General features: G+C 42.5%; 1 protein-coding gene across 7 annotated transcripts in view; it reads right to left on the minus strand.

Moving 5' to 3' along the window:
* Nucleotides 1-328: 328 nt before the first annotated feature.
* Nucleotides 329-18,076, minus strand: part of LOC130515042 (A-kinase anchor protein 13) — an 86,761-nt gene continuing 69,013 nt past the window's right edge. For 4 of the 7 annotated variants that reach the window (XM_057015067.1, XM_057015024.1, XM_057015074.1 and 1 more), the window contains 21 exons: nt 17,622-17,689; nt 17,465-17,531; nt 16,322-16,472; nt 16,130-16,242; nt 15,855-16,001; nt 15,317-15,573; nt 14,323-14,448; nt 12,654-12,771; nt 12,213-12,461; nt 12,049-12,125; nt 10,927-11,108; nt 9,993-10,075; nt 9,728-9,916; nt 8,304-8,447; nt 7,163-7,236; nt 6,042-6,083; nt 5,237-5,287; nt 4,651-4,923; nt 3,484-3,663; nt 3,070-3,367; nt 329-2,500 (listed from right to left, as the gene is read on the minus strand). In XM_057015067.1, the coding sequence (XP_056871047.1) occupies nt 2,448-2,500; nt 3,070-3,367; nt 3,484-3,663; nt 4,651-4,923; nt 5,237-5,287; nt 6,042-6,083; nt 7,163-7,236; nt 8,304-8,447; nt 9,728-9,916; nt 9,993-10,075; nt 10,927-11,108; nt 12,049-12,125; nt 12,213-12,461; nt 12,654-12,771; nt 14,323-14,448; nt 15,317-15,573; nt 15,855-16,001; nt 16,130-16,242; nt 16,322-16,472; nt 17,465-17,531; nt 17,622-17,689 (2,942 nt within the window). In that variant the 3' untranslated portion in view covers nt 329-2,447. The remainder of the gene's footprint in view (nt 2,501-3,069; nt 3,368-3,483; nt 3,664-4,650; nt 4,924-5,236; nt 5,288-6,041; nt 6,084-7,162; nt 7,237-8,303; nt 8,448-9,727; nt 9,917-9,992; nt 10,076-10,926; nt 11,109-12,048; nt 12,126-12,212; nt 12,462-12,653; nt 12,772-14,322; nt 14,449-15,316; nt 15,574-15,854; nt 16,002-16,129; nt 16,243-16,321; nt 16,473-17,464; nt 17,532-17,621; nt 17,690-18,076) is intronic. The other 3 variants (XM_057015060.1, XM_057015049.1, XM_057015040.1) reach the window with 3 other exon arrangements.

The following is an 18,076-nucleotide window of genomic DNA, read 5'->3' on the forward strand; positions in this document are numbered from 1 at the left end:
CCTCAGAACTTTGACTTTGGTCCTCTCATGTGACTCCTGCTGCATCGGAGGGAAGATGAGCGAGCGGCGGCAGATGTTAGCTGTTGTTTTATCATTTTCTGGAGATTAATCAAGTGTAAACAAACTCAAATCTTTAGAAATGGCAGCAAAAACAATACATCTGTAATCATCTGCAACCCTGACAGACAGTTTCTCTCACATTGCCATCTGGCCGACGACAGTTTCAGCATATTGTAGCAGGTTAATGTGGAGTTTGAGGAATATTCTGTGTTGTCGGATCAGCCGAGAGAAATGATAACGGTAAATAATCAACAAGCAGCTCTGAAAATGTCTGTTAAGATTTTTATTATGACAGAAATATGACTTTACATTATCTCAAGAGTGAGAATCAAACATAAATAAAACATTCTTACAAAATGGTGAACGAAATCACCAATGGAACCCTTTTTTACACTTGATTTTTTTTATACATAAATCATATGTACATGTTTTCTCTTTGCCCTTTTTTGTTGGGAATGAAAGTGGTCTGTACCACATTTATAGTACAAACATTTCCAAGGTTTTAAAGCAGAGGTATAAACGCTCTCCTCTGTGTCCTGAGAAGATGCTGGGTTCTACTCTAGTGCATTTTTTCATTAAGATTTAAGGCTCTGCAGGGTTCACATGATGGACACACTCATCTCATGGACAGGCCTATCATCACTGAGGAGGAGGTTCATTTTCATGACTCGCGTCTGCTGATTGTCCCTTGCAGAGGGAGGTCTGCGGTTCTGCCCGGTCGCTTCCTCCAACTGTTAGACCGTCTTTTGCTCTATATTAAAGCTGCTGCGGCTGCGGACTGCGTTCACAGAATAACCAATTACAATTCCTGATGACTTATTTGTTCCTGCAGTCAATTACAAATGCTGTGGGGAAAATGTCCCACGCTCATCACATTATCTCCACTCGGAGATGACCCGCTGAGGAAAAGCATGTGCGTGTCCAACAGCAGGGGGTGATTGAAGTAATGTAAATATGAAAAAGAGAGTTTCATCTTTTTCAGCTGCTTGTGGGGAAACAGGACCATTTTGCACATATGAAGCGCCCCCTAGTGGTCAGAAACACACCTGAAGCAACAAAAGGAGATTTCAAAAATGGGAAAAAAGAAGCTCGTTCCTGTTTCTCCGACAGGATTAAGCCAAAGCCATAAACAAAAGACATGAAGCAACTAATTGGTTGGGCCTGTAAGCCTCTTACAAGACACACTATAATAAACCAGCCTCGACATCAAGTCAAATCCTCAACGCAGACAGCAAGTCCACAAACAAGCACTTAAAGACGTGACAGAAGAGGCAGCAAAGACAGCAGTTTAACGGCGCATCTGTTATTCACTCCAAAGGTTTTTATACTAATTTGCCTTTTTCAACGTCCTACCTGTCCAGCAGGTCGGTACGGCCCACAACCTGGAACCGGGGGGGCGGGTTCATAAGTAAGACTGATCCCTGCACGAAAGCCGGCAGCCAAGAGCTGGAGATGGAGGAAGCTACAGCAGCTTTTTTATCTTCAACAGCTTTGGATCATTGCTGCTTTAATGAGCATCGCTGCCCTTCATTAAAAGCTCCACAGAACACAAAGATCTGATTAATTAATATCTCACACAACTAAAAAAAATAGAAATATTAGGACCAAAGTGCTTAACACAACACTGACATGTGCCGAGTAATCTGAAATGATAAGGTTAATCATTAAGCATCCAAACACTGACATGCAACATCCTATAGTTTTTCCATAAAATTGCCATTATTGGTATTTTCTCTTCTGCTTCATCCTCACATCAACTGTCTTCTGAAACCTTCATGGTTCTACCAACTCTATTATCACAACCAAAAGACACAAGATGACAAAAGAAACCCGACAGACACCATTAACATGCTACCTGCTGAGCTGCACGCAAATAAAAAATAGGGAAACAAAAAAACAAAGGAGCGCCGCACTAAATCTGAAGAGCAGGCTGGAAGGAGCCTGCTGAGGGGCAGCTAACGTGAGGATCAAGTTTAGATTCATCATCTTTCTCTAAAACACACAGGATATGAAGTGAGCCATAAGATAAAAGCACACTTCTGACATTCTAAAGACCCAGACGCCAACATGATTGAGCGTATGGAGACATAAGAGGCATCGTGCCAGTTATAGTTTCTATCAAAATGGAGGTAAAAACCAGTGGACATGATCTGCTTTGCAACAGAAGTTTGCGTTTGGAACGACAGTCTGCCTCCTGCACTCGTCAGGGGAGGAGCTGCTGGAGCCGCGGGGAGCTTCTCGTTACTGGGATCCGTTTCAATGAGGTCCCTTGCATGTGTGGGCCTGGTCACAGGGAGGAGGAGCCTGGCGTGACTGGAGGACAGGGGGATGGAACAAACATGCAAACAGGAAGCCGGCGAAGCCAGGAGGAAGAGGAGGGACCTCTCCTAGCAGAAGAAGATCTCTCCATCCAGTGGAGGCTCTGGGAGGTGCTGAGGATCTGGAGGGAGGAAAAGAAAGTCAGATTCACCGTCACAAAAGGCGTGAAAGGATTTCTCCTGTTTACAGGAAACCTCCTGGGGAATGTAAGCACGTAGCATTAGCCACCCGCAGCAAAGCGTGGCGGCAAGAGCCGCTTCCTGTCGTCTCAATGCTCGGCGAGACACAGCTCACACAAAAGACCTGCACCATAAGTCCAAATAAAACAGGAAGTGATCATTTAAACGAAACGCCTACTTCAGGAAGAACCGTTTGCTTTTTAAACGCCCGGAGTAATTCTTCAACAGGGTTGTGTTCGACTACCCATAATGCACTCCTGCGGCATCACAGCTGAACTGTGCACTGATAAAAAGCCAGATGGCTACGCTTCTCTTTATCTGGGAGGACGGGATATCTCTGACAGTTTAGCAGTGCGGTTCTGAAACGAGCACAGTCCCGGAGAAGGTTTGGAGATCAGATATGTGGGTAGAAGTTTCAGGCAGGAACCTTCATTACATCTGAAGGGCAGCAGCTATATCGTTAATTAACCTTCATCGATCACCATCTCCAGTCTGTTCTAACAACCTCTACCTGCTGTCTGTGCGCTCCCGCCTTTGCTCTTCTTCTTCTTCTTCCCCTCTTTGCTCTTGTTCTTGGCCAGCTGCAGCAGACCCTTGGACATCTGATTGTTGCCCTCACTGGCCTTCAGACTGGGGGTGGTGGAGGATAAGGAGAAAGGGTTGAGGCCCTTCCCTTTGGGTTTACAGCGCAGGGGCTGCAGTCTAGGCAGGGATGAGGAGGAGGAGGGGGGGAGCTCCAGTGGGTCCAGCTCCAGAGACTGGGAGCTGCCGGGGAATTGGGATTCCTCTGATGTGGTGGAGGGAGTCCTCTACAGGGGGATATGGGATGGATGAAGAAAACTCAGGTAAATATTTAGGTAGAGTGACAGCAGCGTGATTAACTGTTAAAGATGGACTACAGGAAGTTCCCACTGGTCTTACTGACCTCAGACAGACGAACGTCTCCCATCTTATCAAACTGCCGCTGCACTGCCTCTTTGTCTCTCTCCAGCTTCCTCTGGGCGTCTCTCAGCCTCTCCAGGTCCTTCTGGTACTCCTCCTTCTTCCGCTGCCACTCCTGCCTGTCCTCCTGCAGCTGCTGTTGCTGCTTTTGGACCTCCTCCTCCTGCAGAGAACCAGGACGTGTGTCAGTGGGTTCATACAACAACCAAACAAACGTAAAATGGCTGCTGGCAGTTTGTCTATAGTTACTTCCCAAATGATGTGGCCGTATTTCTATCACTATTTTGAGTATTTTGTCACTACCAGATTGGAAGCGAAGGTCGAATCTACACGTTTTGCACACGAGCAGCTCAGTGAGATCAGTAAGTTGATCGACGTGCGGTCGTCTCTTCTTGTTTGGCTCTTAATTGGCTTTTTTGTTAACTAAATGCACTTTTTCATTTATATCTTCAGTCCATCAAAGCTCTTAAGCTTTCACAGGGAGAAGTGTCGGCTCGAGAATATATTTGATATACATTTATTTAACCTTTTGTACAAAGAGTTCAAATGTATTTGAAGTCTTTTAGACCTTTGGACAAAGTCAGACGTGCAGCTAAAAGCCGACCATTTCCTTATTTACCCAATTGTTTCAGTGATCTTCTAATGTAAAAATATTCCACCATCAGGAGAGTGAATAAAAAAGACCCATTCTCAAAACCTTTATGTTCCTGTTTAAACTTTCTGTTCTATGTCAAAGCAATGAAAGATAGTGAAGCAAAGGCACGCGGAAGTTTACAGAAGTTTCTGCTGCGTTTTCTCTCAGAAGACCTTTTTCCTTTCACTTTGTCTACTTCTACTTGTTAGTACTACTGAACTGTTTTGCATTTAAAGGTCAAAATCTATTTGGCTCTAAAGTTATGATGTTTCACAGATTGAAAGTCTAAAATCTGTCCAAAGCAACAGCGAAACATTGTTTCATCCTGGGAGGAAGCACAAGCTCAGTATGCTAATTTGCAGGCATGACCTTTCACTGCAGCGACCAGTCTGTTTCCATTTAGTGTTTAATTGTTCCTGCAGGTTGGAAGTCATTGATTTTTTTTTCATCCCACTCAGAAGTTTTGTATTAACCCTTTATGGCCCAGAGAAGCAGCAGGCAAACACACACAGTTACCTGCATCTGCACCAGACCCTCTCTTTCAGTCAGCTGCTGTTCTCTCAGCTCCCACTCCCTCTCCCTCCTCCTCCTCTCCTCTGCATGAGCCGTTTGTTGTCTTTGCAGGGACGCCAGCTCCTGCCGCTGCTTCTCCAAGCTGCGCTGCTTCTCCTGTTCAATCAGCGAGCTGGGCCGTGAGCCAGTGCGTGATAAAGATGAGCAGGAGGAGGAACGCTCGCTCAGGGCCTGTCGCTGCTCTTCTATGAAACTATCCTGCTGGACCACCACCGCCTGAGCAAACAGTCACGGTCAACAGACAAACTCTTCACACAGACACTTGCTAAAGCTGCATTTTAGGTCTTCTGATGACAAATGGTCTACATCTAAAACAGGGATGCCTAAATCCAGGCCTCAAGGGTCTTATCAAGCCGGGATTTCCATCCTACCAGGCAGAACGAGGGATGTCAGGTGAAAACGACGTCTACCTGAATGGACAAGAAAAGGAAGCAATTTCCACCTGGTAAGGAGGAAAACCCGGTGCGTCTGCGGACATGGAGGACTGGATTTGGGCACCCCTTGTCTAGTCTGTCTTCTATCAACATACCTGCAGAGTGCTGAGGAGGAAATGTAGATTTGAGACACTGCTGAGGACCTGCTGTAGGAGGAGACACACAGATCTTTGAGCGTCTTGTCAGAGCCAAATTTGCCGCTAGTTCAAATGTATTATGTTAATCGATTCATCAGCACAGGGGGTGGTTGCGTGTTCTATCAGTTAATGGGCACAAGAAACAACAATGAGGTTGACGGGAGCTTTTCTCTATTTGTACTCTGAGAACAGGAAAGGCTACTAGGTTTTCAGCAGGCAACAATGTTTAAAACATGCCAATTTTCCAATCATTAAACATGCAGAAAACACTACATCTCCATTAAAATGTAACTGCAAGATAAAGTTTCTACAAGGAATTGCAGAAAGAAATGAGGCACCAGAGAACAAAGCACTATTATATCCACGCAAAAAACATCTTCTTACTATTAACAGGTGGCTACTGTGAACTTGTTAGCATGAGTCATTCAATTCTGACATTTTGGAATAAATATTCAGATATTTAATGTGCTGACTCAAGAAAGAATCTTCACAAGGCATACCTGTGTGTGCGTGCGTGTGTGTGTGCTCAGCATTCAAATGAAGGAGTGTCCTGTGTAGCTGCTTTTAAAGTCATCCCTCAGATCAGATCTGTCCCTCCGTTTACTGTATTTTAAACGAGTACTACCTGTAATATCAGCTAAACTGCAATCAGATACTAACCGTGCGGAATTCTTGCTAAATGTGTGTGTGTGTGTGTAGGGATGCTAATAACAAGCAAAAGAACAGTTTGATGTATGGCAGCAGTGATTAAGGGCGGCGTTACCTCACTGTTCCTCTTCAGCAGCTGCACGCTGGCATTGCCTCCCTGCACACAATCACAGCGACAGAAGTTCAAATATTTGTCCAGGCAGTGACTTGCAGTTCTTAATGATCCTTTTGACTTTTGGATTAAATTTTACGCTTTCCCGCTGAACCCCTCTTAACCTTGGCTCCATGACAAGGATTAGATGTTCATAAGCATCAGGTCTTGCTCTTCATCTCAAGTATAGATTAAGGTGAGTTACTTCTCTTGGTTTTTGTCGCTTTTTTTAATTCTTTAATTTGGTACAATAGAGCAGTTGGAAAGGCTACAAAATATACATTTTAATAAAAATACTGAGTTTCAACACAAACAAAGGCAAGTCATGGGTCAACGACTACAAACACTATCCAACGGTAGTAGAGATGAGTATCTGCCATAAAAGACTCCAAAAATATACCAATTCTTCCAATTCACAAACTTAGAACAAAGAACAAAGTGGACACACGCCACATCTGCCCCCAAAGCATCTGTTTCATCTGTTGTGGACTCAAGCAGATGTCAGCTACAACAGAGCTGCCAATTCCAAAACATCAGGAAATGAAGAGTCACTGCTTTTGCATTGTGTGAAACGAGAGCTTTGAGGACTGAGCTGTCTAATTATACATCGCAAGCAACACCAAAGGGGCCCTGAACAGACTGCAGAAACAATCTGTGTCCAGAAGGTGGCGCCAAATCACCTGCTCAATCAATTGACCCTGAAGAGGTGAGAGGTCAGAGAGCAGATTGTTGCTGAGTGTGAAGCTGATTAGCAATTCTAATGCTAATAATAACAAACAATATATCATTGAGTTGAAAATATGACAGTGAAAATAATCTAGAACAGGAGAGTTACATTGGAATGCAATCACCAGAATTTATAGTTCTGAACAAATGACACTCGCAAATTCAGAGGTTAAAAGATGTTAAAAGGCCACTATTGGTTATATAAGCCACGGTCACCAATAACAGCAGGACCAGATGGGAAGAGTCAAGAGGCTAATTCAGTGGAGGGGGAGTAGCTAAATTCATCTTGGTATTGTTAAAGATGGAGTGAGGTGTGGGGGTGTAGAAGTTTTAGACAATAGTTGGAGCTGAATACAAACCTTCTTTAAAACGCTGTCTGACTCCGTCCTGCGCAGATCTCCCACCGAATCTTCACACTCATCTTTGTCTCCACCTGACAAAGACAAACCAACAGGAGGCAATAATGAGCCAGACAGCAAAAAAAACAGCCAAAAGAGAGTACAAAAGTGAGAACAGGAAAGCACACACGCAGAAATGTGCATAGAGAGAGAGATAGAGAGATAGAGATAATGACAAATGCTTGATGGATGCCTACTTTTAGCAATGGCAGGACTAATATTGTACTCCACTCATCATACCAATCCTAACATACTAATCTGTTCTTAAATAAGTTACACATCAACATGAACAAAACACAAGGAGCACTGCCATTAGCATAATTTAGCTGGAGCTTGAGAAAGATTGGAAGGATAAATCAAAAAAAGGGGACACGATCTGATCAAAAAGTGCCAGAAAATGTATTCTCCATCAACAAAAGTACCCGAGGTATGAAAAGGAGTGTCCAGGTGAGATACAGGCCTGACACTTGTGCAATTGTCTAGTTTTACTTCTACCTTTTTAATACACTGACATAGAGGCCTGTTTACCCTTTTTCCCAAAGAAACACCAGTTTTTAAGCGTTAATAGAAATAAAAAGGAAACAGAGCCAACAGGGGAAGACTAATGGCATCGAGTTTGTGCTGGTAAACCTAATCTGGACAGTTCTAATGGACTTGTGATATTTCATGATATTACTCCAGCTGTCCAGGACTTTTCCCAGTGTAGAGTGGACCTCATTTGACTCAGTATCTGCCAGACTGTCAGCCCGATTCCACTCAGTTTGCAAGCATGAATTTCAGAGGTTCTGCCTGAGGCCACATCCCCCCCAGGAAACATCACCTCAGCTGTCCAAGCACTTGTCTAAATTTTTTATCTTTTTACTCTGAACAGGAACTGTGGGGAGTGTAGGTGCTGTCAGGGGACCACCACAATTCACTTTTAAGGACAACTGATGTTAGATTTAGAACTTTTCAGATCATAGGTTGGGCTCCTACCAGCATCACTGCACATTTACAGTCCAGGCACACAGCTGATCCATTGCTGATGTCAGCAGCACAGGAGCCATTGTTTCGGATGTGCAGTTTGGTTATTGTTCTCTTCAGAACACACACACACACTTACTCTTACTGCTGTGCATTTGGTGACTGTCGAAGCCCCCAAAGGTCTCCGCTCGACGAGGCAAACACACTGGTCCTGTGGGTCCTTCCTGGATGCTGGCAATCACCCCACCCAGGCTGCCATTCACCAGTGCCTGTAGCTTCTCCACTGTAAAAGCACGCACACGCGCGCACACACAGGAAAACACGTGCAGGTCAGTAAGTGAATTATCCAGCTAACTGTGTTACCTCTCTGGATCCTACCAGGCACTTCTACTCTCAACCTGATATTGCCTGCAGTTGCTAAGCAACCGCTGACAACCTGTTTGAACAGAGCAGCTCTCCTGCTAAAAGTTAGAAAAAAAGATATAAACTCTTGGAATACAGCGACAGTACTGGTGTCCTTACATGATTACTGCCCACACATGCACGTACACACACACAGGGAGTGAGTTTAGCAGGAAACAAGGAGGAACAAAGCTGCTGTGGCAGGATACCAACAAAGACCACAGCCTCAGCAGAAAGAAATGACATTAGTGTTGCCAAGTGACATATCAAATCAGGACAACTGGTTCCTGAGGCTTTGAAGGAAAGGGTGAAAATACAGTGTGGAGCTCTTGGCTCTGAACCAGCCAATCTTTAAATGTGTGCAACCACTGAAGGTTTTCTGCTTTCAAACAGAGTAAAATACATTCTCTGATGGATATGAACAGTACGTAAATAACGATATGACATCCAAAATGTCAGGCTAGACTGGACCAGTGCAACTGGTTAGTGTATGGTTTAAGACGTTGAGGACTTGTATTTTACAGCCCACAACAGATCAACAACAGAGAACAATACTTCGGCGCATATACAGTCCAGGACATCCATAATAATAGAGACAATAGAATTAACATCTGCTGTCTCCAGTAAATCCCATTTCTCTGATGAAGCGCATGCAGCTCAGGGACAATCTGGACTGCTTGTCTAGCCTCAGCTATTGAAGAAAACTATACATTTGCCTGAATTATCTCAAATGTTTATGTATAATACATACAGAATGAATAAACCTAATTCATACAATGTATACAGGTGCAGCAGTCTTTCAGTTTACCCAAAGACTTTAGAAAAGCCACACTAAAAATGAGTGGCTGCAGGTCATTATTCAGGAATTAATGTTCAGCACTATGGCCCTCTGTAATCAAACATACTAGTTGCCATAGAAACGTCATCCTGCTATAATGTCAAGTTTCTTGCATACACTGAGAACACATTCACACATGTCTGACTCTGCATCACCACAGAATGTGTCCTTTCTGGATCTAACCTGAAGAAACCCCGTTCGGACCAGAACCTTCAGTTACCTTGTGGAATAAAACCCCTTCCAGATGAGACAGAGGAAAGATAAAAACCACTTTTCTTTCTTTTCTGACTCCAATCACCTCCAGACACCACATACAGCCTTACCTTCCTGCAGGGCATTGTTTAGCACTGACGCCCCCCTGGGTGGCTCCTGGCTGCAGGCTGACCTGAAGAAAGGTTCCACCTGTCGGCAGACGTCCTCACCAGGATTCAAGCCCTCCCACATGCCTCTGAAGAGCTGTACCTTCTCCTCCAGCAAGGACATAATTTCTGAATCCTTCTGCTTCAACAGATCTGAGCAGTGGAAACAGACAAAATATGAGCCCACTGTTTTCATCCAAAGCGATGCTCTGAATAAGTGTCCTCTCACCTCTCATCTCTTTGGCCTTAGTCTCCAGTTGTCTCTTGTCATCTTCTGTCTCACTGGGAATCCCTTCATCTTCATCCTTCTCCCTGTCCAGCCAAGTGGAAGAAAATACAAGGCAGATTAAAGCTAATAAATGAATAAGCCACCAGGAGTCTACAGCCACATCTACAGAACACTGTCTCAAGTCTACCACCAACCACCAACCAGACCAACTAACTGCCTATCAGAAGATGTGCACAAGCAAAGAAACTGAATAATTAACAAAGACCGAAACACAAAACACAATCGCTATCTTTGGTAAATAACAAACAACTTCACAAGTTTCTCAGATTTCTGTGTAAGCTACAGAACACAAACTACACGGGGATTAGACAACCCTGAGAGAATAGAAATAGTTATAGTTTTGTTGGGAGAAAATTGACAGAGCATAAGAAGAAAGCGTGCTTTTGGGGTTAATCTGACTCACTCCTGTCAATAGTTGATTTTTTTTCTATTTCAACTGAAGACAGGCACATGGAGTGGGAGACTGAAGTAAATCTCCCTCCTTCCTGCTGGCTGCTGTGGAATAATCCTCTGCTTATAGCGAGCTGCCCTTGAAGCCAATCCAGCATTAGACTGTCCCCGAGTACATCCCATCCCCAGGTAGAGAACTGCTAATCCTACTGACGGCACAGCACTCTGTCGCAGCTTACCGTATATTACTATCTAGTCAACTGGGCTGGGTCTAACACCTGGGTTACAACACAGACATACCATAGGTGAACTCTACAAGGCAAATACTCATAGTGAATTTTGCAAAGGCCAAAGCTGTTGTGCAGCAGACCTCATTACTTTAAACAGACTGTGTATGTTAGGACAAAGGGCATCTTTGGATTGGTAAGATTGGTAATAATAAATCCAATTATTTCAAGGAAATTTCTAAAATGGATCCACTCACATGGACTGCATTGCATCCTGGATGAGCTGCATCCAGGTGTTTCGCTCATCCTTCGTGCTGGCTAGGACCTCCATCATCTCTGGCTTGGCGATGCCTGCCGTGATGAGGAACAGGCCACGTTCTTCGTTAGCAACCTCCCTCACAATCAGCTTCTGGAGAGAGATAACTGTGGAGCGCTGGTCCTGGAAGGAGAAGCAGGACAGGAATTGATGGAGGCAACAAGAGAAGAAGGGAAAAAGGACGGACGACAGTGGGAGGGCCAAGGAGGAGGAGGGGAAGGCAGATGTTTAAAGAGAGGGCAGTGCACAGGAGAAGCAGGAAGGGAGTGGAGAGATTGTGTATGAGGAGAAGAGGAAGGATGAGTAAGGAATGGGAGGGATATAAAATAAAGATGAGTGAAACCATGAAGATAGGAAGGGTGGTGTGAGAAATGAGAAAAGAAAGATTCTGGTTAGATTCTGACAATCTTTGTCAGTTTCCTCCTTAAAACAAGCAAACAGCCACCACAAACAGCTGAGTCATCCCTGCACAACGCTGCAAAACTAACCACATAAAAACTGGTTTCCTGTAGTCAGACGTTCAGACATTAAAGTAGAAAAAACTGGATGTTCAGTTGTTCAAAGGCTGAAATCAAGAAAGAGAATTTTTCTTTGACCAATCTTTAATTGTAGCCTGGCTCAGGAGAACCTTGACAAGCCAACGGCTGCCTCTTGTTATCACATTATAATTTTACTGTCCTGGTAAAAAGAATTGCTAGCCAGCACTTGCTGCTGTTGACGAACAGAGCTGAAGCTGACCTGTACTGGACCTCTGTGAGCGTCAACAGCCTGAACTCAACAGGCCAAGCCAAGCCCTTTAAAATGATGGATGTGATTATTACGCTAGAGGCCAATATGTGTGTTTGCATGCGCGTCTGTGTGTGTGATGGAAAAACACCCCCAGAATCCTACAGTATTTGATTTATTATAGTTATGGTTGCTGTTGGGGCCAAGAGCAGCTTTATGTGTTGCAGCCAGTTAGTTAAACACTGGAAAAACTGAGAAGGATAGCGTATGCTAATAGCAGCAATGGTGGGTTGACAAACATTACATGGACTAGAGAGAGACAAAGGAAGGGACCTACCAGCATTGCAAAGATATATTTCTGGTCTTTCTCTTGGAGGAAGACAAAGACATCTGACAAAAGCAGAGCGTGGACCTCTGTGGAAGATCAAGAAATTAAACATTTGTGTTTGAATGAAAAGACATAGCACAAGACGGGAGGTCCAGCAGTAGACACCTCCTTACCTTTCAGTCTGGCCTGGTTGCTCTTCAGGTGGAGCACTCCATCGTGGATCAGTCTCCTCCTCAGCAGGTCCTCCTTGGCAAAAATCTGCCCGCTCTTCATCATCATGATGGATTTACTATCCATGCGCGCGTGAAATTCCTTCAGGCGCCGTCTTTGCTCATGTTCGTTCACCTTGCTATCGACTACCGCGATCACCTCTTTCACGAGCCGGACAGACTCTGTCAGGTCTTCATAATCTTCCTCACCTTCTGTGATTGAAGCATGATGAGAGATGGCAGATGGGTCAGTTGGGTCAAAGTGTCGATCCATTCATTATTTACATTTATTTGTTGTTTACATGGAATCTATACTCCAAGAAATAATACTAAAATTACTTAGGACACATTTTGGAGCAATTCTTATCAAAGCAATTCTTTGTGTAACCTTGATATAAAGCTAACCTTTAGTGTGCTGCAGCAATCTCTGGATCAGCACTGGGTACTTTGTTATCCTCTGTGTCACTAGCAGGATGCATTCTGGGATACCAAGCCTCCGCACAATGCTGCTACTCATCTTTTTCTTGAAGACAAAACACAAGTCCTTTAGTTACACAAGACTACACAACAGGTGGAAAGCCAATGCCAGGATTCAAATAATCACTGGGAAACCTGGAAAAACAATGACAGTCAGACAACTGCAGAAGACAAGGTCAAATGCCTCAGAAAACAAGAAAAAAGGAGGTTTCATGAGCAATATGGCTTCTGTTTTTATAGGATGTGTGCAAAATACCAATGGAGGGAAGAAAAATGGTTGTGTAAAGCCTGTATTTAGATCTATAGATTTATAGATCATCTTCTTTTCATTGAAAAAGCAGAGGAAGCTGAAAATGGAAAACAAAAGTCATTTAAAAAAACATGCAACATTTAGAAAGGCTGGGGGACACGTAACAGACTGACACATAACTTCTGTTGACCTCCAGTAATGGATGATCGAAGAAGAGGAAAGTCTACAGACAAATTCCAATGTTTAACACATCAGGGGTGCATAAATTTGCTTTTACGGGTGACAAAACTGATTTACCGGGAAGCAGAATATGTGATGATTGTAGCTGAACAACAAAAAATTAAACATTAAAAGCAATTTAATGCTTCTGCCCTTGTTGACAACTACCCAGTTAGATCTGAGCCTGGTTTTGTGGAAAGATATTTTTCAATATATGCAATGCTATTCCTAAAATCTACGCAAAAATGTAAATGTCCTGTCGCTCCTTAGATCCACGTACTTGTAGGAGCAGATTTTTTCCTATCGTGCGCAACATCAGAAGAAGATGTCGCTCGTGTCATTTTTTTTTCTTCGGCTCAAAAGACTTGGTTTTGATATTATTGGAAAATGGAAAAAATTAAAAGTCAGTGTTTTTCCGTCTATCCTTTATCGATTATAAAAACGTAACTTTTTAGATACATCATATATTGGGTTTTAACTCCAATTTAGTGGTCAAATAGGCTTGGTGACTCTGAATAGGTTTTAATTTGGTGGGAAATGGGCCCAAATGGCTCGTTTAATGCTAAAGGTTGCCAACTCCTGATCAGATTTATGATGATCTCCTGCTTGATGGCATTAAAAAAGTAAAACCATAGATTAAAAAAAAAACATGTCTACATATCTACGTAGCACAAATACTGATTTACAAAAGTTGGGTCCTTGTAGAAAAACATTTGGATTTGCTGGATGATGGATGGATGTAAGAGAAAGAAGACCACCACTCTGATTTCATCCATCACCTTTCATGTCCTGGCTGGACTCAAGCACAAATTTTACTTTTAATACTCAGACATATGAAGAGCAGATATGGTTATTGTGTGTTTCTGAACAGAGTGGTACCTCATGAAAGTCCTGAGAAAATGAACAGACTACAGTAAACTTCATCCTTGATGTTCCGCAGATACTGAATTTACTGAAAATGAATCTAATTGTTGTGGCTCCCTGAAATAAAACATCAAAGTTTAAAGGAAAAAGTTTTTTGTTCATTTTCTCAGGACTTTCATGACGTTAACCACATTTTCTCTCCGGACACACTACGAAGCAGGCTGTTTCACTGCCTGAAGAAAGGGAGGAATCTTAGAGGCTTACTTTGATGAAGGCCTTAAAACGTTTGTCTTTGGTCAGGAGGTCTTTGTAGAAGTTGACTGCTTCACTGTGACGGCTGCAAAATCGCCCATAAACCCTTTTCATGGTCTCCCCATTGGATCCAGAGAACTAGAGTAAAATAAAGATGAATGCATAAACATGAACGCAGCATAAACAAAGATTTTTTTTTTTTTAAATTTCAAGCAGCATTGTCAAATAATCATAGAGGGTAATGCAAAGGACTGTCCTGAAATATACGTTTGATAGAAAACTGGCAAGGGAGTTTTAAAATAACCTAAGATAGCAGGAGAAGAAGCATCACAGAGAAGAACTGAGCCCTGTTGTACAGCTCTAAGGTTTAATGTAGCAAGTACAGCTGAGGAGCATTAGCGGGGTATACTGTAGAGCTGGAAGACACCTGCTTTTTGGACCTGGTGTTGCTTTAGGGTTCTTCCAGCTTGCTGAGATTTAGTATTAAGCAGTAAGTACTGAGGCCCTTACGGTTATACTGAAATCCTGTCTATGATTCACAATGGGCCAGGACTGTGTACAGGCACACTGACTAGCTAAGTTTCACATTTCAAGCTTTAAATTTCACTAGATTAGACTTCAAACACTGATGCTTGACTGTGAATTTTTTTCCTGATTCGTCCCCTCAGAAGACTCAAATCAAAACAACTGTTCGTTGAGAGTGATAGAAGATCATTTTTCTTGTCAGCGAATATTCTCAGTCGACCGGGTCAAGGAAAAAGCTTAGCTTAAAAAAAAAAATCACTTGGCCTTTCTTTATTTTTCAGAGATGTTTCACCTCTTTTCCAAAAAGCTTTTTGAGTTCAAACCTTATATTCAAACCTGGTTTACCCAATAGAATTCAGTAAACCAGCACAGTACATAAAAGTCCATAAAATACAAAGCGCATAACATTTTTTTTATTCTAAGAATAGTTTTTCTTGTATTATTACATTTTAGGACCATGATGATCTGTAAAGACTCTCACCTGGTTAACCAGGAGGTCTCCTATCCTGCTAATGATGATGCCTCCATCCAGGTTCCCTCTTTCCAGCTGGCTCTCCCTCTTTCTCTCCAGCAGGCGGAGAAGGTGCTGTGTGTGAAAATCCAGGAGCTCATCGAGAACTGGAAAAAGCTTCTCCACTGTCTGCAGCTCCAGCTGCAGCTCCTTCTGTAGACCTTTGCTGTAAACTTCAGACATAATGCGCAACGTCCGGATGTGATGCATTTCTGTCTGCATCAGTTCTGAAAGACACAAACCGCTGATCCTTGACACCACAGTAGCCATCAGTACTATAGTCATTTAGAAGAAATTCACCACAAACTAATTTGAAAAAAATACTTCCTTTAGACATTACTGTTCAATGAAATGATGTAGAATTATAAAAGTTATGTGAGGCAAAGCCATAAATCGGAAAGGCAAGAGAATATGATCGTTTAGGGTGGCGGCTACAACATCTAAACCAGGACAAAACCCGATTTAATTTTTACCTAACATTAATCAGAAAGCTAATTCACTGACGTACCATAGATGACATCCTGCCTCTTCACCAGCTCTCTGTCCAGCTGCTGCAGGTACTGCTGCTCCACTCCTAAACTCCAAGAATCAGCTTCCAGCTCCTTTGCCTCTGCCTCAAACTCTCCCATCAACTGACCATCCATCATTTCTGTTCCTGCATCAACAGAGGGCCTGTTACATTTAGCCTCCAGGCTACAGATCATATGTATTATGAAATTATTAATTTGATCAGCAGCGTTCTTTAGCAGTCTAATCATCAGTGAGTGATGAGAATGTTCTGACCTTCATCGGTGAGTGACTCCATGGACTCTGTGACCTGGTTGGTTCTGTTGAGGGAGTCAGTAGACTGAGAGAGGTATCGGAGGCCTTTAATTGGCATCTCATCAAACATTGGACTGAATAAAGAAGAAAGAAGAAACCATTTTGTAATTGTATCCTAACATAACAAGGTAGACATATTCCAGCTCAGCATACCCAGCAATGTTGTGGATGGATAAACTCTTTGAGAGGTTGTTGCCATGGAAAGCCATGATGCTGGTGGGTCTCCTGGATGATGGAAGGGTCAATGAAGAGTGGTCCTCGGGGGACAAGATGGCTGACCAGGGGCGTTCCTTCGTCCCACCGGCTGCACCGAAGATGACATCAAATAACAAGGGATAAATGCTCGTTAAATCTACACCTGACAGCGGGACTTATCAAAGTTATTTTCCAAGGCTTAATATCAGAAATCTGCAGGCCAGTTTAACCGGCACCTTTTGGGTAAACACAAAGATATGTTTACTCATTTGGACTTTTGCTTCCAGAACTCTTCTGTCCTCCTCAGAAAGTTACCGTAAAACTTCATGTACAGTGATTGTGCTAAATGCTCCTGTTACAGATGTCTTTTATTTTTCCTGCTGCTCTCTCCTGATGACTGCAGTCCTTGATGTGTCTCAATGATCACACCTTCTTTAAAAAGTAGGTTGTTTAAGTGATGTATGTACAGAGGAAATCTTCAAAAATAAAAAAAACCACTGGATGTTAAAATGGAACCTTTCATTTCCTCAAATGTGATGTAATGTTCCTCTAATTTTATAGACAAAATTACTTTTTATGTTTTACATTTCCTTCTTGACCTAAATTTACTTTTTATGTTCTTAACTGTTTGAGGGAAAATACTTAATAAATTAGATTCAATTCATTTGCTGTGAAGTGAATCTGTGCATTTTTCACAGTATCAATATAAAGGAAAAAAATCAATCAGAATTAGAACTGCTGTGCAGCAGTAAAAGGAAATAGAATGGAAATGATAAAAGGAAATGGGTGAAAACAAATTTAAAAAATACAATAAAATAATAAACAGCATTATAAAATAATAAGATGATTGATTATAAAAATCTGGAGAGTTCATCAGGAGAACCGTCTGAAGATAAAAAAATAAATAAATAAAAAAATCAACCTGTACTTCTGTATCTAATCTAATTTTTTAAAAGTAAAATCTTTCTCGCTCTTTCCACACACACACACACACACACACACACACACATACATATATATATACACACACTGTATATAGTCGCAGAATCTTGAAGATTTTAGGATATTAAACTGGAACTGATGGTTTGCTAGAAAACTCACATTTGTTTCTCATCATGACTGCAGGAGCAGAACTTGAGTCTGGAACTGTATGCTGTTGCTTGGGCAGCTGGTCAAAGAGACAGATAAACAAATGAAGTCATTTTCTGTTGTGAGATGACAGAATGCTGAAGAAATGACAGGCTAAAGGAATGTGTACCTTTATCTTCACCTTGGCACACGCAGGCAAGCTGTCCCTGCAGCCCTTATGGACAGAAGCACTACAGTCTGGAAAAAGAAAAGGCTTGGTAACCATCATGAGCAATGATGATGGAGGATGTGGGTGCGTCAAGGGTATATGGAAAGGTTGGGGGATAGAAAGTCTGACTGGTATTTCTGAGCTGGCCAGGAAACTCCACCAGCCCACTAATGAAAGCCAGACTGGAGCAGAGCATGTGATGCAATCTAGGAGTAATACTGTTCATGAAGGAGGCAGGGAAAAAAGACGGTCTGACCAATAACTTACACACATACAGTACAGTCTGAATTACATGGGAAATGTTCAATTATGTAAACATTCTCAAATGACCACGGAGCAAGGGTCATCCTTCCAGACTGCTAAAATAGGATCGGCTCAGCAATGGGAGCTTGTTGAGTCAATCTGAGATTCTAATT

This window comes from Takifugu flavidus, chromosome 2 (genome assembly GCF_003711565.1).
Source record: "Takifugu flavidus isolate HTHZ2018 chromosome 2, ASM371156v2, whole genome shotgun sequence".
In the NCBI taxonomy this organism is placed as follows: domain Eukaryota; kingdom Metazoa; phylum Chordata; class Actinopteri; order Tetraodontiformes; family Tetraodontidae; genus Takifugu; species Takifugu flavidus.